General features: G+C 36.8%; 1 protein-coding gene across 4 annotated transcripts in view; it reads left to right on the top strand.

The window, feature by feature from the left end:
• ATXN7L1 (ataxin 7 like 1) overlaps positions 1-22,562 on the top strand; it is a 114,658-nt gene that overhangs the window by 30,408 nt on the left and 61,688 nt on the right. For 3 of the 4 annotated variants that reach the window (XM_040594466.1, XM_040594467.1, XM_040594469.1), the window contains exon 3: positions 10,035-10,139. The exons of the other annotated variant lie outside the window; for it this stretch is intronic. In XM_040594466.1, the coding sequence (XP_040450400.1) occupies positions 10,035-10,139 (105 nt within the window). The remainder of the gene's footprint in view (positions 1-10,034; positions 10,140-22,562) is intronic. 4 annotated transcript variants of the gene reach the window in all.

Here is a 22,562-nt window from a genome sequence, read left to right as displayed (position 1 = left end):
CTCTAGACAGACTAATATAATTGGATTTTCAGGGCTCTAATGACTTGCAGAAGTCCAGTATGCTTTTCTGAAACCTGTTAACATCTCAGGCTCCAAAAAGGATTGATCACTCCACGAATGAAGGACAGCAATACCAAGTTACTGCCCTGTGACAATTATCAGCTGCTGAAATGCCAAAGGTGAAAGCTGAGAAGGAATCCAGGTTGAGTACTTTTGTAGCTTAGTAATATGCTGTCCTGAAGATTTCCAGACATAAGCGAGATGAAATTTGTAGCTGGAGGTGATATCTTTAATTAGAACAACTGTAGTGGGCAGGGAAAATAGACACATTTTGGGGCATCCATCTCCTTAAAGCCCAAAAGCCAGATCTGTTTACCTGTTGGTCTAAGTGAAGATACTGTCTATATTTACATGACTCTTCTAGCTTGCTTTTAAACACATGAAAGCCTGTTTCTTCCTTGTATTTTGCTCACCTTGATTTTTGAGGAAAAATTCAAAAAGAACCCATATATTTCAACCAGCATTTCATGTATCTCCAGGTCTTCACTTTACTCAGTATTGTTATGTTGTTGCCTTGCCTCTTTAGTTTATTTGGCTAGGCATCAGAAAGCTTTGACCATCTTATGCCAGAAAATCAAAAGCTGAAACACTATTTCTGTGAGTTATTGTAATTAACTTGTAGACCTGTTATCTCTTCCTGTGTCGAGGTGTGCTCTCCCAGCGGAGAGGCTGACAGAGTCCACCTGCTGTAGAAGTCTCTGGGAAAGTATGTATGTGGTGCAGCCCTCTAACTATTGCTACAGGTCAAACATCAGATTCAGGAGAGCCATACATCAATCTGAGCTGAAATTTAGTCCCATCATCCATGAAGGATACTACTTGTGCTGACAAGTTTCACTTGCAGTGAGACTTCTCTTGATATATGTTCAAGGAAGAAAGAATTGTTCTGTTGCTATATAGTAGTTCATGGAGACTCTCTACTCAAGGTGCATGATGCTTACTTTGAATTATGAGGGAAATGGAGATGATTTCCAGCCATTCCTTCCCTTATGCCTGCCTATGGGAAATTGAGAAATTTGAACTCTTATCCAGAGACTGATAATCCTCCTGCACATTCCCTATCCTTTGTATGCACAGCTGTGTGCAGCCATGCTCACTCTACAGGGTTTTGGATAGTGATGTATGTGAGCATCTAAGAGAAATCCACTGTTTCTGAAGGGCGAGAAAGTCTCCTGATCAGGACTTCTTTGCCATGCTTTCCATACTCAGGAGTCAGGATAGTTATTCTCTATGTTCTACAAACAGGGTGTCACCTCTGCTTCTGGATATGGAGTGTGTAGTCTGGATCCTTATAAATAATGTATCTTTTAATGTTTCCTTGCCCTCAGTAGTTTAATTTTTGCTGTCATTTAATAATACTGTTGCTGTCCTGAAGATTTCTAGACATAAGCGAGATGAAATTTGTAGCTGGAGGTGATATCTTTAATTAGAACAACTGTAGTGGGCAGGGAAAATAGACACATTTTGGGGCATCCATCTCCTTAAAGCCCAAAAGCCAGATCTGTTTACCTGTTGGTCTAAGTGAAGATACTGTCTATATTTACATGACTCTTCTAGCTTGCTTTTAAACACATGAAAGCCTATTTCTTCCTTGTATTTTGCTCACCTTGATTTTTGAGGCATGTTATTTAACTGAGGTGTGGAAGAAGGTTTGGGGTTCGTTTTTCTTTTGTTTCTGACTTTGGACCTTAATATGCTTAACTGGTATCTATTTTACGGGATTTTTTTCCAGGTAGTGACTTTATACAATTTTACAATAGTAGACTTTGTAAGCAGTTGCTTTAGCTCCTGGAAGATGATGTTATATGTAAAATGGGAGGCAACTCAAAATCCAGGTTCATGACAAGGATGCTTCTTGAGATGATTTCCCTGAAGTGTAATCTAATAATGAAAGAGAAATGTAAGAATAGTTACAATTTTGTAGGCAATAGTTTCATGTTACCAGAGTTGTTACAATTGCCTCGTGTTCATGTTATGATTACACTTACCTAGTTAAAACTGAATATTATGTAATCCAGTTATGTCCATTTCAATTACAAGCATGTGTTTTATTGCCTGTCACCCTGCTAAAACTGTATTTTGCCTTGCCTTTCAGCCTTGTTCCACTTCCCAAATTCTTCCTTGCAGACTTGCAGGAGAAGGGCTGGTGCAGATCATGGCCAAGGCAGTGAACGGTCTGTCTCTGCTCTTGCTGTCCCTTTCCAGGACCATCCCCTGTCATTCCAGCCCTTAGCTGCAGCAGCCAAATGCTAATGTTCACTAACTTCGTTAATATATTTTAGCAGCTTTAATGTCTGTATTTGCCTTGTAGTTTAAACTCTGATGATAAAAAACTAAAAAGAAGGTGTTAACCAGAATTCTCATAACCATCCAAACAGATCTCAGTGTTATATGACGCTCTCTTAATGTGCACTCTTTTCTTAGCAGTATTACCTACATCCTTTACATCAGAAATGAGGAGGCTCTTTGACTGAAGGACAGGCAGGTAAAGCCAGTGTGTTCAGGAACTGAAAAGGTAAAAGTTAATCTGTCTGGTTACACTGCACAAAATAACTGAGAAGTTAAGTGGTGAAGTGAGAACCTGGGTTTGAAGATTAGTTCAGTAATCTGAAGTGTTAGAAACAAAGAATTATGTAAAAGGAGATTTTATGCTTCTGAGTGTTGTTATACAGTACAGATCAATGAACTTGTTTACTGCTATCTTTAATTGAGGGACAGGTAGCCTTATTCTTACAAAGTTTCTTTTGGAGCCACGTGTATTCCCTTAATATTGCATACATAATCTGTGTGACAGATTTCAGTGGGAGCTAGAGAGGCACCACTGCTCCACAGTGGTTTTAACTGATCTTGATCCTGTTGGTCCTGCTCTCCAGTTCTGGGCTCTCCATTTCCTTCCCCTCACTTAACGCTAGCATTCATCAGGTTCTGCAGTAGGGCAGCTCATGAAATTAAACTGTAAGAAAACCTTTACCTGTTTTTTGTCCTTCCTGTTGTTACTTTGCTCCTGGTTCAGAGCAAACTATTGTCTCTAATTTGACTCCTTGTATAATCAGTTAATTGACAGTACAAGCACAAGGGAGGGGCAAAAATACGAAGTTTGGCGTCAAAAAGGACCATACCAGTGCCTAACTGATCAGTTTAAATTCTTGTGATGCTGCAGAAAATTGCAAAACAGCATTTGTTTTCAGTGTCATACAGGGTTAAAGAAAGAAGATTGTTACAGGAGAAATTAAATGCCTTTGCAAACACAGAAGAGTAGCTGAGCATTTACTAGGTTTTTTGGTGTTGGAAGCTCTATTTGAGTTGTGTACAGAGATTGAAATAAAGACTCCATACCATAATCAGATGAGCTGTCTTCTGCCTGCTCCAAGAAGTAAGGGGCTGTATGCCTCCATATAAACAAGTTGTAAGAACTAGGTTTTTCACGGAGAAAAACCTTACGTTAGCTACTGTCTTATCCTCTAGATGTCTTAGATGTAAAAAGCTGAGATTTCTTGGTGTCATGCGGCATACTTTCTAGACCTGTGAGTTGTGGGTTTTCTCCTCCAGTATTCTTATGATGCATTAGTCTGCTAGCCCAGGCAATTCTGGTCCTGTGTTGCCAAATTATTTTAGACTGGAATGGCAGATAGCCTACATAAATTAATAAAAGTCTTCCGAATTGTAGAAGAAAAGCTTTGTCATGTTCTCCCATGTTTATTTCTTTTTTCTTTTTATTTAATATATAGTGTCTTGTGCAAAAACTAGTGTCAATGACATGTAGTTTACTTTATAATCCCTTCCACACATGTTGTTACAAAAGGTATGCGAATACTCTTAATCTGCAATATTCATTTAGATCAGTAATTCCCAATCATGAACTTTTCTGGTTTTCTCTTCTGTTACGGGTCTTTGGGAATGGAAGGCATCACTTCCATCTTCAGTAGTTTCAAAGCACCTAGATAAAACAGTGTAGTACAAAAGCTTTCCAAGTCATTGGGAGTAGTATTTCCTGTATGAACGGTAATTAATGAAAAATTCCCAACATTCTTTAGGATTGCCAGCATCCTTATGCTTGCTGTAACCTAGGAGGCAGCATACCATTCAGAGTTACTGGTCTGATTTAAAAGGTGTCATGACCTTGACTCTTTACCACCCTGACTTTTGTTAAATGTATTTACTGTTTTTTCCCTGCATTTTTTTTTCTTTGTCACTATTGTGTTTCATTTATTATTGTTGTTGTTGAAAAGTCCAGTATTTCTGTTCTCATTAATTACTTGATTTTTTTAGCATGCAGAATCTTTAGTTCCTTGTATTAACATCCAAAGGATATCTATCAGTCAGGACTTATGACAGTTGTGTTTGGCCCTATGTTAGTTCTGTCCTGAATACTTTAATTTTACTTTTTCCTCAATTTCTTGGTTACTTCATCCATGACCTGCGTTTTTTTCATCAGAAAAGAAATGAGCTTGAGCATTCCTTCATGGTTCTGATCCTGAAGTTAGCTGTGACTTCAGCAGGGTCTTGGGGTAAATGACATCCAGTAATCTCTTTTAGCTTAAACTATTCTGCGATTAATTGCAACTATGACTCTGCCATTTTCAGGGGTAAAACACAATTTATACTGGCTAACTAATTGCTGAAACAACCTACTGATTTTTGTGTAAAAAAAGGAAAACTAAAGGAAAACCATACTTGGGGGAGAATAAAGTTAAATGGAAAGTGTGTGACATTTATTTCTAAGATAAGACTATCGTGTCTATGCAAGCACGTTTAACTGCTTTCTGAGTAATACCCTGAAGATGTCTTTTTATTGTTTCAGCTTCAAGTTTCAATTCGGCATTCAAATTACTTATTTTTTAAAGTAATCTAATGCACTGAAGATTTTGTGCTTGCCTCCATTTTTGATTGATGGATCAATTTGTCACTTCTATGGAACAAGAGGGAGATATTGAGCACATTTCTAGACACAGAGTTTAAAAATCTGTATCTCCAGGAGCTGGAGAAACCATGTGGATTTGGTTTTGTCCACTGCCATTGCCTTTTTTTGTAACTTTGCTTTGTTAATTTTAAGCTAGTGTTGAATAGTCCTTCTCTCTCCCCTCCTCCCTCTCCTTCTCTCTGTTTACACATAAACATCACTAATTTTCAAAGCAGACTTTGTGTGTATATTTAGTGGAGCAACAGAGATTTATGAGAATGTTTAAAGTGTGTATAATTTATAGCAAAAGATCACAATTAAAAATTTAATTTCCCACACAATATTATGAGGCCTTACTGTTTGACAACGCCAATTCTTCAGTGGCAGAATGTTTTTGGATTGTTTCTAGTGTGTGTTTTATTATACAGTTGGATGTAAATTATTATGAATTATATAATAATAGAGAATGAACATCATATAAGTCATCTGGCTTTGATTATCGCTAAAAATAATTTCTTTGTGTGTTTTATTGGAGAAGATAAGTCATATCTGACACCTGAATTTTTGTGTTTGTGCCACAATTTGCAAGAAGCAACATTTTCTTTTGTTTCTATGGTATTTGTGTTTTTAATGCACATTTTACCAAGCCGATGTCTTATAAAACTGTCATATGGCTACAGCTGTCTTTTTATTTGCAAATGTTAGTAATATAAAAACTATAAGCAGAAGTTATATTTTTTACAAGTGCCATAGCAAAGTATACACAAAGTAATACTTGATTTAAGATTTTAATCTAGGAAGGTCGTATTTCTTACACTCAGCATTCACTGTCTCTGATTTCCACCTATCTTGCATATTTTTCATATGATATAGGACACTCTCACATCCTGTTAGTCAAATAGCTCATTTTCAAGCAAGACCTTTGTCAGTGTACAGTATCAAAAGGCATGAGTGGCCAAAAGATTTCAGTGTCAGGGGAGGATGATTCAGTACTGCGGGGAGTGGGGTGTGTATAGGCAGCACTTCTGCAAAGTGTGTACATACTGGAAAATGAGTTATCAGTTCTCTCTTGCCATCAAGACTCTTCTTTGAATCCATCAAAAACATCATCCAGTGAAACGAGGTAACTGCGATGGAGGCTGTGGACTGCTTTTACTTACCAGCTCTTCCTGTCCAGACTTCTAGGTGTCTGTATTTACACATAGGGAACAATCTGGTCACAAGCAGTGGTAGAGATCACCATGCTAGTCTGGGGTGAGTCATGCAGACCTTGGTCACTTTGTTTCCCTGTTAGGGGAGACCCAGGTTTTGGTAGAAAATAAATATTCTTTGCAGTCACTCTTCAGTCCTTCCCTGTTCTTTTTGTACTTTAATAATTATTTCAGTACTGTTTGATAGATGTTCACCTTATCCACCAGTTATCTGCTGTCTTCCTCAGTGGTCTTGCCTTTTCCTACGAAGAAGTCTTTCCTCAGCTAACTTTGGAGAAAGAAGTTTTCTCCTCCAAAATTAATCTTTTCTGAAAAGCTTATCACCATTGCATATTCACACATGCAGGGAGGTGTGATTGTTGCCTTTAGCAGACAAATTCTTTGGAGAGGCCATTGTCTTTTTTGCTACACGTACAAGGTCTAGATTGTCAAGTGGCTGTAATCTGATCTAGGAATGATAGCAGTGTCCAGAATAACCCTACAGTCGTGGTCTCTTTGAGTAGGACATGGTAACATTGACCTACTCTTATTAAAAACAAGAAAACATGTATCAAAAGATATATATAGTTAGTTATATTTTCTGCTTGCTTTTTCATTTCAGCTTTCCTTGTTTTCTTCATTGTAAATTCTCTGATCTGGATTGCATTTGTAATATTGTTATGCCTTGTAAAGTGTGTCCCCAGTTGGAATTTCTAGTGCAATATTAATGCTTCATACAGTTTTAATTAAAAAGTAATTTATATATACTCTTATATATACTGTGTGTGCTTACAAATCATGACTTTAATCATGAAAACTGGTTTGTGCCTATCTTGTTAACACTGATGAACTAATAGAATTAGTTAAACCTGTTTGGACTTGGTGAATTTTCCTTTCTTACAAACCTCTGCATAGTGAGGCTTTTAAGGAATCCAGTCTGAAAGGTAGTGTTTAAGTTTTTTAGCTGTTCAGATTCAACAATAATGATTTATTTCTGTATTGTGATTTCTATTTCTGGTTTCCAACCTGTGGTCTTGTGTCCTTGAGATTCTTGGATTAATTTAAGTGGACTTTTAACAGGTAGCTAATAACTTCAGTTCATATCAGAAGACTCACAATTAAAATAGATGCTTGCACCTCCACTGGGCTGTTCTTAGGCATCTGCAAAATGAAAAAACTTCTAAAGCACTGTTTCAGGATGTCACTTACTCTGCATCTGTGCATCATTTTGATGCTTTGTATCTCACAGACATTTTGGTGCATTCTCCTACACATCTGTAGGATGTTTCTTTGCATGTCAACTTCTGCCACCTCCGTATCATAAAATCTTAAATGGTGCTGTTTACCTGTTAGGTGTGGTGCAGTTTGCCAGGGTTGTGCAGAGAGCTTGTAAGTACGGGGACTTTTCCTTCGTTGCTCCGTCTCCTTGACAGTGCCTGTGAAAATGTAGATGATTTTGTGATCCTGTGAACTAACCTGAGTTCTTATTCCATCTATGTCCTTGGATAGATTTCTCCAGTATTAATACCTTCTGTGTTTTCATAAGTTACTCCGTGCAGCCAGGCTTCATAAAGACTCAGACCCAGCCAGACTTCATAAGCCTCTAGAACTGGGCATGTTTGAAAGGCTAGTAGTATACAGAGCTGTGAAGGCTGAATGGACTTCAAGAATATAAAATGAAAAAAAGTTGTAACTCTTGTGTTTGTAATGTGCAAAGTCTGGATGTTTTCTTAAGAAGATTGCCACCAGACCATTCAAACAACGGAAAAACATGTTTTTAAGTTGAGTTGTTTTAGCCATTTTTGAAGTATTTCATAACTGTAATTAAATATATGTTTTCAAGCTGAGACTGTGTGTCAATTTATACCTGGAAGAAATACTTTACGTTGTGGAGTTTACAATGCTGTTAGTGGAAATCTGTAAGTTCTGATCAAAAATATCCTTGGCTAAGAATTGCCAATGTGAAGTGATTTTTAAGATCACTGACTTACGAAATTAAAACAAGAAATAAAATAAACAGGCCAGAGGAGTGCCTGCTTAGGGTTTTGTTTGTTTGTTTTAGCAGTAGGGAGGATTTTATTTGTTCTTAACTGTGCAGTTTTGGCTTCATCAGTACTAATGCTAACTACACCGAGAAGTTACCAAAGAAGTTTATATCTCACCATTGCTGTTCCTTTAAATGTATGTTGAAGTGTTGATTGTATTCATTTGGGTGTAAGGTATTTAAAGGCTTGGTTAATTGAAGACCAGCACTGCAAAGGGGTCATGATGGGTTAACCTTTCAACTGGATTTCATAGCCTGGTATGAGCAGTAACATAGAAAGAGACTTTTGGTTTTCAGGGGATAAAGGAATGATTCTCGTCATATCAGACTACAAAATATCTGTGGGTTTGTGGTGCTGATTTGTGCCCAAGGATGCTTGAACAAACTTGTTTGGATCTACTTGTGAATACTACCTGAACTACCATGAGAGGGCTCCTCTGTGAGGTTTTCAGGGACACTTTGCGCTTCATCATGCCAAGGTCAGGGCAGAATTACTTACAAAAATAGTTCTAGGGCCAAAATGTTTGCTGTGGTTAAGAACTAATGAAATAAGGTATCTGCTTGAATGTCTTTTTGAAAGAAAACACTGTTTTTAAAGAAAAATAAGACTAATTGGAGAAGTAGGATTTAGTCATTGACGTTTATCAATTTGCGTGCATGCTGTTGTGCATCTTTGTCTTCATTCAGGGTCTTCCAGTTTTTCCTCCTGTTTATAAGGCCCTAGGTTGGTATTTCAGTCTGAGTCAGAAACCACATTCTCAGTGCTGAATAACACTGGAATGCCATTTTATGACATCTTTAAATAAAGATGTCACTGCCTTGTTCTGAGAGGTAGTGCAATCTGTGCAGCCAATACTCTGCATGGGTTTACTAATGCAGCAACACTTTTGTTAACAACACTGGGTATGGTGACATGGTCACACTGAAGTGCATGAAAGTGACTGGAGTTTCTGCCTTCTAAGCTGAGCTGTGGTGGATGAGTATGTGTGCTTGTTTTTAACTTAGAGCAATGCAGAGTGAAACAAGTTACCTCAATTGTAATGTTAGAGCTCTGAGTCCTTCAGTAGTAATTTAAGCCTATTTTAATCTGTGTTTGTAATGGCTTAAGAATGCATGTATTGCATTATGTGTTTCAGCTGAGAGGGACAAGTGCCTGTCATCATCTGACTGTACCCATCTTTTGATTTAATGAAATTCCTCATGCTGTCACTGAGAAATACCTCATTAATCAACTTTGTCTCTCCCCAGAGTTTTCGTTGGGGAAACAAACAGCAGGGCATTTGATATACATGGAATCAGAAATTTCACGTCATGACATATTTGGTTCAAAACAGGGATGACATTCCTAACTGCATTTTGAGCTGTAGGATTGTTGACCTTGGTTACTATAAGTGGCTTTTAAACAGGAGACTTTCTCTAGTGATCTGTAGTCAAGTTTGGAATATTGTAACGTGGAGCATAACCTGGGCACCATGTTTCCTAAAAGGATCTTTAGGCAGAGATTTTAAAAAACTTATTCTTTTACTGTTTCAATAGTTGAGCGGTTCAGAAATGCTTATTCTACTTCTTGGCAGTGAGTGTTAAGACAAAGGTGTTGCTGCCTGTGTTCTGACTCAGACTGAGGGATGAGGCTGCAGCATTAGTATAGGACCTTGAAACCCAGAAGAGGAAAAAAAATATCTCTTTAACATAGTAAGAAGCTCTTACGGAGCAGTGTATAAATTTGTTTTGTATAAATTAATATAACAGTAGTGGCCCTACAGTATTTTCCTTTTTTTTTCTTAATATATATTTAAAGCATAATTTCTAATTCTTGTATATATTTTTAACTTTCCCACAGATATGCACTTATTTGGCCATTATCCAGCTCATGATGATTTCTATCTTGTAGTGTGCAATATCTGCAATCAGGTAGTCAAGCCACAGGTTTTCCAGTCACACTGCGGTAAGTGAATGTTTTCTTTCCTGAATTACAGTGCCAAATTGGCGTATGGCTCTCTTAAGAATCACTGCATACGATCATGACAGAGGCATTGCAGATACACTTTTCTGGTTATCTTATGTTCTTTCCACAGAAAATAGCAGCAATGCCTTCAAATAAGCGTATTTCCTGTAGAGGAAGTTAAATTAGTTGTTCTAGAAGCTGGGCTTTTTAAGTTGAATTTGTTATACTAAATTAATGTATTACAACAAATAAAGCCTCTTAGTTAAATACTAGCTAGGCTAAAACTACTATGATGTTAACATTGGATTGTCTTTTATCAAAGCTGTAAAGTGAGGGTTGTAATACTGTTCTACATTAACTACAAGTTGGATGTTATGGATTGTTTTCTGATGGGATTTATGCATGGGTGTATATAGGGTTTATTTTTATATTTATCATAGGGTTTCATTTTTTACATAATTGGCATGTTGAGTCATGTTTCTTAAGATTCTCTTGAAAAATGTTCATTTGAGAAGCTGCAGAAATGTGCAGATATTTATTTCTCAATTAGTGTGACAGCAGCAAGGTGACAATTTTTATGTTGATTATTTGTAAGCAGAACTACTTTAGTTAGAAATTTTTGCTATTGATTAACAAACTACTTTGAAATATTCTTGAAAAACTTCATCCCAAGGTCAGCTTTATTTATTACTTGTCCAGTGCTTTATTTGTTGTTTGTCCAGTGGTTTGTTTCTGTGGTGGTTTGGTTGGGGTTTTTTTGTTTGTTTGTTTTGGTTTTCTTTTTAAAGAATTGTAGAGTGTGACTGGAATGGCTAGCTTTGCATAAGGTTTAATCAAATTAATTTGAAGGTGATTGCATAATAATGAAAGACAGCTAGTATTGAGGATGGAATCAATTAAATACATTAAGGGGAGAAAAAAAAATATTTTCCTTGCCTACAGACAACAAATAAACATAAATCCTGTGGTCCTTTCAGTCTTCTTGACAGCAAAGCAAGTCAGTAAATGGAAAATGTAAGTGGGATGAGCAGAAAATATAAAAAGTTTATTTACTTTTAAAGAGATATTACCAAAACTTTACCTTGGGTTTTTATGAATGGACTGCTAACAACCAAACAGGAGTAACTAACTGCATTCATGCTAATGAGAGGCAGTTGTACGACTCACCACTACCTTTGGCCTGGACTGAAATAATTGTGCAAAAATGGTCATAGTAGAATGTAGCATTTATAACCAGTGAATAAGAAAAGATCTGGAAGTATTAATGTAGTGAGAGAAGAACTTACTAATTTAATGGTAGGGGCAGGTGTTAATTTCAGTGTTTTAACAAGCTGTCCTGCTATTATTTTCAAAATTTGTTTCTTGGTTTCTTGACCTTAGTCATATATGGCTTCTTCCTGCCCAGCTTCAGGTATCTTATGCTTCTTTCACTGATAGAAGAGCATCTCTGTGTATGGTCATAGGTACAGTGGGTACCATAAACATTGAACTGGTGCATTAATAAAGCTCCGCTACAGAACAGAGGAACCTATATAACACCTTGCCATAGTCTTCCATAGTTGTGCTGGTTCCGACATGACGTTCTGGTTTCGAGAGCAGATGAAAGTTGGTCCTGTTTTCATGTAGGAGGCATATAGAATGGTGTTTTTTCTAGTGTCAGTAAATTAATCCATGTTAGAAGGAACTTTCTGAGCTTTTTCGAAGTAACAGGTTACCATCAGTGTATATTGCCTGTAAACTGCAAAGACCATGTGAGTCACTGCCCTTTTTTCTTCTTCTCTTTTCTCCATTACTCCATTTCTTATTCAATTCCTTTTACTTCATCTTCATTATAGCAATCCTGTTACACTGAAAATTGGGCATTAAATTCTGAATTGCTTGATTTAACAGCCTAAGGTCAACAAAGACTTTAAAAAAAAAAAAAAAGTAGACTGTGTTAAGAGAAATGGAGAATACTGAAAATAATTGACCAAAAGTGCTACCTTTTGAAGATTGTACTTAATCTAGTCAGACTTGTTTCAGAAAAGGTTTACTGGAATATTGCTGAAAGGCCTGTGGAAGAACTTTAAATATATAGATAACATTTTCTGCTTTAAAGAAAAAGGAGTAAAGGTGAAGGTGCTGTACTAAAATGATATAAAAGAAGTTTTAGAAGAGAGAAAGTTTCTTGGAGATCCTGAGAACTATTGTAAAATGACTAATTTATTTTTGAAAAAATTATCAATTATCTGTTCAAAGTACTCATATAAGTGACATGCATCTACTAACATATAGTTGTTTTCATAAGAAATTAGTAAGATATAAAGAAGAGCTATACATGGATCTTCTTAATTGATCTGTAGTTGCATTACATGGTGAGAAAATGGTAAAAATCTTGCGTTAGAGAAGATTAACTGTGAGCTGCTTGTGGCTGAATAATCGCTCACTGGATAAGTTATGTTACCAGTAGTCCATTGAGAAAGGTCTAGAGAAGGCTTCATTTGAGATGCTTGTTCTGGCTGCACTAGGCTCTTCTGTGAAACAGGAATGTTTAATTTTCACATTTATTTAGTGTTTTATCACCTGTTGAACACAATTTGGTGGATCAGTTTTTGTTAGGTTAGTTAGGCCATCCAGCAGTATACCTGTAAATTCAGTGATGCTGAACATACCTGTCAATAGACTCTGAGGTGGTTTAGACTATCATATTTATGATAAACCACATTATTTTACATGTCTTGAACTGCAGCTGTAAAGTTGTAACAAAGACAGTGGAATGAGAAAACATTAGAAGCCACTACTGGTTTTTTGGCTCTTGAAGGCTGCGACCCGGGGAGTCTTTATTACTACTGACAAGGACTTGTAGAGATCTATCCCAGAATCTCCCACAAAGTGTGGTTTGTTACTAATATCCCTGGTAAGATCCAGTCCATAGTCTCTCAGTAAGGATTTAGGTCTGTGCCAGATGCGTGCTTTATGTTTCTAGGTTCCCTGCATTGTAACTGGAAGGTCTTGGCTTTTTGAAACAGCACTGGAATGCTTAGTTTAGTAAACGTTTTTGTAACACTTCTCTTGAGCCCTTACTGGTATTTGCCTTCCTCCAGAGTGTAAGAAGGCCCACTGTTTCATTTGTCTTTAATTTCAGACATGTGGCAGCCATCCTTGATGGCTCTGGGAAGTTGTGAAGGTTATAGAGGCAGATGTTGTTACTTAACTTTTAAGGGTTTGATTCCTGGAATATTGAGCAGAAAAAGAGAAAAATCTGGTTGTGGTTCAGGCTTTTTTTAATGGGAGGCAATGAACGCATCATACAACCTTAGACCGGTAGAAATCAGGAAGGTAAAAGAAGACATCTGGCTAATTAGAGGACTAGCTTGCTGGACTTCGGAGTCTTTGTAATAAAAACAGTGTAAAGCTCAGTGTTGCAAAGTCGTAGATCTGTTCTAGCCTCTTAAGTTAGAGAAATACTGAATTATTTTTAAGAGCAGTTTCACATCCTTTTATCTGTGGGATAAACATTTATATCCATTTGTAAGGATTAAACTGTTCATGTACATGTGGTGTAAGCCCAACTGAAAGAGAGACTTGCTGTTATAGGCTGCTGGATAAACCATATAAATCAAATAATATCTTGAGGTCATTCAGTATTATTGTGCACTTAGAAAATAATATATCATAATGTCATCAACAATAGGGTTGAAATACTGTTGTTTGCTTCTGAAGCTAGTTCTTTTGAGTAACTTGTTGCAGTGGTACAAGATGTGAACATGTAGTTGTATTTATTTCTCTGTAAAATAGTTTGAAACGAGCAGTCAATCTAGTTATGCAGCTTGGAGCATTTCTAAGTGTACTTGGCATGTGGGGAATTTTAGTTTCGAGATTTTGTTCTCAGATTCCAACTTCAGTGAAGATACTGAGCACTTCTTGGGACACCAGAAATGTTGTGGTTTAGTATCTCTCAATACCATAATGTTCTTGCTGTTTGTTTGGAGGTTTTTGTCCAATATATCTGTTTTCTAGAAGGTTTTTAGGGTGGCAGCCTATGCTGAGCTCTGTCCATATGACTTTGGTTAACTCCAGTTCTGTGACAGTCTGTCTTTTACTTAAGATGGGACCCGTACCATTTCCCAGATGTTTCTATTTTCCTTTGGCCCGGAAGAGAGTAAAGCTTCATATTCTTACACTGTGTTGTCCTTTACTAGACTAAAGAGCATCAGATGCAGTTCTGGGTTTGGTTGGTGTTTTGAGGGTTTTTTTTAATGTTCCATATGATAATAGGCTTGTTAACTTTGCTCTTTTCCTGTTGAAAGGAGAATCTCTCCTAAAAGGTAGCTCTGGCACAGTGAAGAACAAGCACTGTACATATAGAGAGCTTGTCAAAACTTCTTTACTTCCTCTAATATGAGGAAATAAATTAATTATGGGAAAGTGTTAAAAGTGGGGGGAAGAGGTGAACTATCAAGCTAAATAATGCAGCTTGGTTAAACAATAACTGCAGTATAATCATCGAAGAAGGTTTCCAAACATACTGTGGAACAGTTTCCAAAACTGTGGAGGGTATCTTAATGAACTCAATAGTTAAGATCCCCATTTGATGTAGTTGTAGCATACAGAGGAGAACAAATTTCCTTCGTCAAGGAGAAATGACCATGAAGATCTCTTCTTTTGCTGATTTATTTATTGGAGGTTCATTGCTGTCTATCCTGCCTGTCTCTGAGGTTATTCTAACAGGTTTCTAATTAAGAAGTAGAAGTTCTTATTCCTTAAAAAAAAGAAAAAAACCTACACTTGTTTTTCATTACTTCTGAGTTATAAATCCTTGGATGGACATCCTTGTGTTCTCATGAAGGTTGGAAAAGGATATTTCCTTTTTATTCTTCTGTTTGGCTGTATAAGCATCATTTATAAGAAAAACAAACTAGAAAGCAATGGAGTACTGAAGAATCTAAATAAATTATTTTCATGTTCATATCATAATAAGTTTCCTAAGAGAGGTTATATGTTTTTAATCACTCAGACTAAGTATTGTACATTGTACTGGTTGTATGTTACGATCTAATGAACCACGAATGAAGACAAAAAGGCTGAGCTTACTGTATGAATAAGAATTATTTGCTTTCTTAACACTAGCTGGAACATTACTAGCTGGCATCTTTTTTTGCATAAGGATTTTGATACAGGAAACACCGTCACATTTGATGGATTAGTCTCAGTTTTTATATTATTTTCAATTATTCAATGCCTTGTTTTTTATTAAATACAGCTGTTCAGGATTCTGTAATTGTTAATATTTTATCCATTGCATTTGGCCTTTTAGCAGGGGGAGTGCTCTTGTGCCCTTCAAAAGAATGGCATTTTGAGTGATTCTCCTTCTGTTACTGAGATTTTCATTTTTCACAGCCTTGTCAAAACTTGTTATATGATATCATTATTGATTGAATAACTTTCTGGTTGTCACATGGTTAGGCTTCACTGCATAAAAGAATTAGAATAATGAAAATTACCCTTGTTCCTCCTGCTTTTTGTTAAATATGGAAATAGTACCAGCTAGACTTACAAGAATCCCAGTTTTCTTTTGGTGGGGTGGGAGGAGAAGTAATTGAATGTTCTGTATGTACCTTATTTGTATATTTTTACTTGTGTAATTGCCTAGGATACACTGATTTTGTCTGTAACTTTCATTTCCATTACTTTAAATTGGAACCCCCTAGTAGCTGAAAGCATACAAAAAATTCCCTTCAGCTTTACAATCTTTCTATCAGAAATCTTTTTCTTGAGACCAAAGTACAGCCAGTGGCGTAAACCTCTTGTCTCCTATCTGCAATGAAAATCTAAGCTGTAGTTCCTGCAATTGTACATTCAGGTTATGTGGGTCTGTTGTGTCCATATCATTGCAAGTTCTCCAAACCCAGTGTAATGGCAGTCACTGTGAAACTGCAGTCACAAGCCATATTTTGCACCATTCCCATAGAACTTCAGTACATTGCTGCTACAATCCAGGTAGAATGAATATTACCTTTGAAGAGGCAAAACTAGAACAGCACTCCTTTGAATTAATCTTTTCCCCTACATATTCTTGAAGTGTCATATTTTTAGACTGTCAGCAATTCTTGAGATTCTGGATAGGTACAGAAATGCAAAGTATGTCTTTGTTTACTCCTTGAAGAGACCAGCGCTATATCCTAACTGCTGGTAGACTCTGGCCAGATACAAAAAAGCACTTTGATTCATAAAAGGTAATCAATTGGCATTTTAATACTTGATTCAAATGAAGCAATAAATAAAAATCCATCTTAGCCGCTTGTGTGTGAGAAAGTGTTGGTCACCTCATTGTTGGCTACTGTGTTCATCCAGGGCTGCAAACAGCTTGGGGTTTTTTTTTGATACGTACCTTGGAGAGACCTCAGTGAAAGATACTTTTACAAGGCCATGTTCATTCAAGAAAAGAAAAAAAAAATCCTACCTTCTCTGTAATTACTTGTCCAGGAAGCAAGAGGTTTGGATTGAGTAGCCTTGCCACATAGGAGCTATTCTCTCATCTTCCACCCCCTAGGAGAGGAAAATATCCTAACCACCAGGCACACCATAACCTAGGCTAAAACAGGGAGTAGTACCAGGACCAAGGGATGGGGTGTGATAGGATCTGAAAAATGTGCAGCTGTTGCTTAGAGCAACAGCAAATGTAATGTGTCTTCACCCTGCAGGTTGCTGAGATCTCACAAGGCTAGGATGAGTTTGTTGTGTTTTCTTTTCTTAGTCTAGCATATGAATCAAAAGTGGAGCTGCATTCAGACTTACTGACCTGCCTGCTTAGAAATAAGTAGTAGGATATTTGATAGAGTTGGCTTTTTTTAATGTTTTCTACTCTCATCCCACTACTTAAACTGCTTCGTCTTTGTTGTTACTAATTCATCATCAGTGACAGACCTAAAACAGCGAAGTTCAGATGTAGAAATATATATGATACAGGGAGAGTTAGAAGGTCAATGATTTGTGTAAGTAGGAAGCTGACAACGTCCCATAGATAAATACTGCAGTTCAAAAATTAATCCTAGATTGATGTGTCAATTGAAAAATTCTTCATTCAAAAGATGCTTTGAATGAGAAAGCAGCAATATTTTGGCAGCGTTGAATCTTAAAGGATTGGGCATTGGGGAGCAGTGAATATTTAACAGAAGAAAATGTGTTAAGTTGTGCCTTTACAGTGCCTTGACTGTGCTGTAATTTTACAATGCTGATTTAAATAAATTGATATAGGAAGTAGATTGAAAGAGTAATAATGACACCAGGCTTTTCAGTGCACTGGAAGTGTATTGTTCCAGTTTATAGATAATTCCTATCATTATAAATTAGCTTATCTCTTTTGCATAGTGTATTCATTGACAGTATTTGATTAATGAACCCTTTTGTATTTTTTTTTTACTTCATATAAATTGTGGTAAATGATGCAGTATGTACTTGAACTGAGTGTTGTTGTCATGGCATTGATGAGAGATACATATTACTTGTAATTTCTTTCAGTCAAGTTTTTAATAGAGATGTAGTTTTAAATAGCAACCAGTAAGGATTTCTTTTAAGGAGCGTCCATTAATAGAACTCAGCTGCTGAAGGTTGGCTGTAGCATTAGGCTTAAGTTTAATCTCCTACATACTATAATTTGCAGGGCTGCATTTAGTGCATCATTCTTCCAGCTGCTTCACTGGTGGAGGGATGGGGATTGTGATAGGGAGGGAGAAGTGAAACGTACAGTGAAAATTTTCCATCATAACATGTAAAAATTTGGCAAAATTAAAAATAATAGTATTTGACTTGAGGTTTTCCATAGCTTGTCTTACCTGGTCTGAATAAGGTGGATGTCTTCCATCTTGGAGAAGGAATGTTTTTAAAAATAATTTTTAAAAAAGACTTTGTAGTCCTGTTCCTAGATAAAGTGCAAAACAGACTTAAGAGCTTCTTGAATTCACTGTTTGGAAGTGTTTTGGTGAGTAAAGATAAGTAAGAACAAATGCTTTTTTATGTCAAATTGTGATGCACTGTAAAGAAAAGAAATTTGAAGTGGAATCTGAATTTGCCAAAGGCCCTAATAAGTAGTAATTGTTTCTTCGCTGTATTGAAAAGTATGGTAGTGTTAAGAGCAAGTCTCTTCTCTCTGTTATCTCTTTGTTTATCCTGCATGTGATCAGGCAAGGAAGATGTGGTGGGGTTTTTGAGGGTGGGGTGTAGGTTTTTTTGGTGGTGCAGTGTTTCACTCTGCATGTGTTACAGAAGGTAATTAACATTTGGATTAGTCACTACTGAAGATCATAGGTTCCACTCCAAGTCTGTAGACGTCTTGTCTGAATAGAGCCCTGCCCATTGACCATGACTTTGGGTAGTTGTCTAAACATTTTGGGTTGTTCATTTTCTGACTGTTGCAATTTCTACTATGTAACTGAGTAGCAATTTCTTGCAAAGCCTATTACAAGTTTAGGAATTTCTTACTCTCCTTGTACTAAGATTTTTGCTATAAGCTGGCTTATAAAGTTGATTCTTGTCCCATTGACTGTTGGCTTTTCGCAAAGGGGACAGCAGCAATTTTTGGGTAGTGTCTTCTCCAGCAGTTGAACGTCTTCTCTGCCATGAGTTGCGGTTGCTGAGTCTGCATGTGAGGTGGCAGGTGGGGCTGAAGGTGCATTCAGAGCTCCCTTGAAAGCTGGAGAACTGGGCCTGGGAGGAGGTTGGATGACCACAGAACATAGCGCTGGCCCTCACGGCTGCCAAGATTGGTTACCTTATGTACAATGGTGTGTGGAAAGAAGACTGGAGTGGCAGTTTGCTATTTTCCGGAAGTACTAGTTCTGATAGTCTCAAAACCTGCTTTCCAACAATGTTTCTGTTGCTTTTCTAATATCTGCAGGCCACTTGGGTGCAGTTGGGAAGACAAAAGTCCCTGGACAATACAGGAAGATAATAGGATAGTCATATGTTCTGTTTCACACAGGTGCAATAGAGACCAACTGAGGTAAAGACCAAGCTGTAGTTCAAGAGCCTTATGTTTTTTTTCAGGTTGGAAGTACTGACATTAAATGCCTTTCATGAAGAAATATTTTTTTTTATTTAGTATTTTTAAAATCCCTTATATTTTAGTAGAGGGGAATCTCAACTGTTATAAGCTAGCTAGTACAAGGCTGGCAAATCTGTTTTAGGTATTATTCCACAATTTTAAGTAGTAATATTTATCCCAGATTTTGTACACCACCTTAATTTTTAAAATATTCCTTCTTCTTTATTTTAATATGATTTTTTTTCGTCTAGTATGCAAGTATGTTTGTTACAGCTGCATGTTTAAAATCTAGTGAGTTCTGTTTATTTCATTGTAATAGCAGTACACAACCTAGTACCTGACTAGTGCCAAACCTATTCAAAACATTTTATTTGCATGCGTAAAATACTGTACTTAAAATGCGCATCATTTCAAATATAGCTGAAGCTCTGTGTGTTTCCCATTTCACAGTCCTGTAGTGATTCATATAATTACCTTAATAGCTTATTGCTATTCTATTTAACTGGTGATATTAATGTAATAATTGTCACATTAAATGCTAAAATATTGAATTAGGCCTTGTTCTAAAATATATTTTATTGTTACAGATAGGTTAGATACACTGTAGGCTTCTGTTTTCAAAATAAAATTTTTTGCATTCATCTAGATAGATTAAGGAAACTATATTTTGCAAGATGTAATGAAAGAACTGTTTAAAATGTTAGGCAGATGATAATGGGCAACTTGCTCACCTCACTGTGTGTATATCTTGATATCGATTCAATTTCAAATACTTGATTTAGCTTCCTGCACCAAAACCTCGCTATTCTTAAGATGCCTAAATAAAATGCACGTAACTTGCCTCATTAGCTATTTATGTTTGTAAGACTAGTAATGCTGTTATTTCCCAGAACACTAATCAAAAGAAAATGTTCCCGGTTAACATCCACCCCCCCCCCCTTTTTTTTTTTTTTGGATAGGCTTCTTGTTTCTGTGAAATACTCTTATCATGCCTAGCATCTGCTCTGCAACTAGTGAAGTATAACTAATACCATACTTACATAAAATATCAAGCGTTGCATGTGAGAAATGTGCAGCATTAATGTATCATTTGATAAGCCTGCTTTCTGTTTGTTCCCTGTGTTGTATAAAGTATTCTTTTCATGAGTATATCATTAATATTGTGCTTTCCTAATTGTGTAACTAGAGAGTTTTAATATTTTTTTAAATGTAGTTTCAGGTTTGAGATCGGTGATTGAATAATTGTTTCTATTTTTTTAGTTTAATTTGTTAGAAGAAAGATTGGCAGGGAGAGTCTCATTTTTGGTGCCACTTTTACCTCAAAATACTGAAGCAGGAATACATCTGTGCAAGCTGAAACATGGGCCAGTGGTTGGCCAACAATACTTAAAAGGTCTACATTGATTATAGGTGTTTCACGTTGCTTTAGTGTGTGTTTGATGGTGATCAGATTGCGTGAACGGTGCAGACTGATGCATCCTCACGTGTACTTTAAGCTTGCAGTAGTGTTATGTATGTCCAAACGAGTCTAAAGACAAGTGTTTCTCAATTCTGTGACTATAGGTAGATGAAAATTGTAAGGTATGAGTAAAAATAATGCTTTTGAATTTGACTAGGACAACAAAGGGTTAGTTTGCTGTTTAAATAAATATTTTTGTCATTGTCTAATGCCAGGTGCATTTAGTGGGAATGGTGAACTGAGCAGTAAAGCTTTTCAGCATTTCTGTATGGGCAGGAAAGGCATAGTCAGGACCAGACAGTTAAGGCTGTGGAGAAGAGCACAGTGCAGAACTGTGTGATTAGTAAGATGGGTATAGAAATGGTACAGCAAAAAAATGGAACCTTGAAAAGTCTGGTGTTTGTCGTTGTTGACTCAGTGGTGGTTTTTTTAACATAATGGAAACTTGAGAGCTGTGGGGTCCTATGGAAAGGATTCTCAAAACTCAGCTATATGCTGTGTGACAAAATACCTCTTTTTTTGGTTTGTTCTTGAACCAGCAACAATCAATCATTTCCTGTCCACCTTCATAATAAATGTGCATCATAACCCTCCTCTGTAGTCACACATCCAGTTTGACAAGTTCAAATCTGTCTAATTGTCACTCTTGCAGAGACTCTCCATGTCTTTGCTATGTATTTTTGTCTCTTGCCCAACTCTTCTAAACCATTTTTGAAAGGAGGGGAGCAGTGGTATGATGTGCTATATTCTTTGCCTAACATTTGGTTTGCCTTTGTGACCACTAGAGATGATTGAGATGATAACTTATAGAACTGTTACAAGACCAGTTTCTCATTACCATGTAAGAATAATTCAGAGATCATCATTTTGTATGTAAAGTCAAGATTGTTTTCTTCCATGTCTGTCACTTTACATTTCTGTACATTGAATTTCATTTGCTATTTTGTTACCCCATTCAGTAATGTTAGGTCTCTTTGCAATCTATTGATTTTCATCTTTAGTACTCTTGAGTAATTATATAACAAAGATCTTGTTCCCTCACCCATCGCTTTCTTTTTTGGATCACTTCTGAATATGTTGAATAGTTCAGGCGCTAATGCAGTCTCTTGCTGCATGCCACTGCTGAAATTCTCTTTAAGGACCATTTTTATCCTCTTTTCCTTGCTCTGTAAGTAGTTTCTTAGCCTTTGGGTGGGGGTTGCAACTCTCCTTCCTGTCTCACAGACTGTGTCAGTTGGATTTTCCCTTGTCCCTTGTCCACACATCGCTTTATACTTTCCAGGGTGTTTGTGACTCGTATTCTTCCACAAAACTACACTGACTTTCCCCCAATACATTGTACATACCTGTATGTACACTAACTTGGTTCCTTCTTAGGGCTTCTACCCCTCTGGCTTGGATACACTGCAAACTTGCTACTCTATTTGTTTGTGCTCCCACAGATGTCCACGTAGCCTTCTGATCTTTAGGTTCAAGGTGGTTTTCAGTGGGAGGCTTTGCTTTCTTTTTAACAGCTTAGTAACTGCATCTGTGGCTTCTGGGGAGCTCCTGAATGAATACAGATGGTCTGGCTCTGTCAAACCACTTTGCAGCCTCCTCTGCCACTGTTCAGTTGGAGACAGGATCTCCAAGTCCTCTGGAGATTCTGGACCATGAAGGTCACTTTTGTCAGGACTAGAAAAGAAACAAAGCTTTATTTACACATATGTGTCTATGTGCATTTCTGTATGTATACATATATATCAGCTGATCAATCCGTTGCACCCTGAATGCAATTGTAGCCTTAATTCTAGAATGACTACTAGGGAGTGGTTCATTGCCATTTCCTGGGTAGATGCATTTGGAAAATACAGGATTTTTTTTTTTTTCTATATCTTGCTGAAGAAGAAGACACACAGGTTTTTCATGTTAAAGAAATGACTTTAGTGTTACAAATTTTTCT

This window comes from Falco naumanni, chromosome 5, assembly GCF_017639655.2.
Source record: "Falco naumanni isolate bFalNau1 chromosome 5, bFalNau1.pat, whole genome shotgun sequence".
In the NCBI taxonomy this organism is placed as follows: Eukaryota; Metazoa; Chordata; class Aves; order Falconiformes; family Falconidae; genus Falco; species Falco naumanni.
Note: the sequence above shows the minus strand (reverse complement) of the source record. Positions and strands in the feature narration are given on the sequence as shown.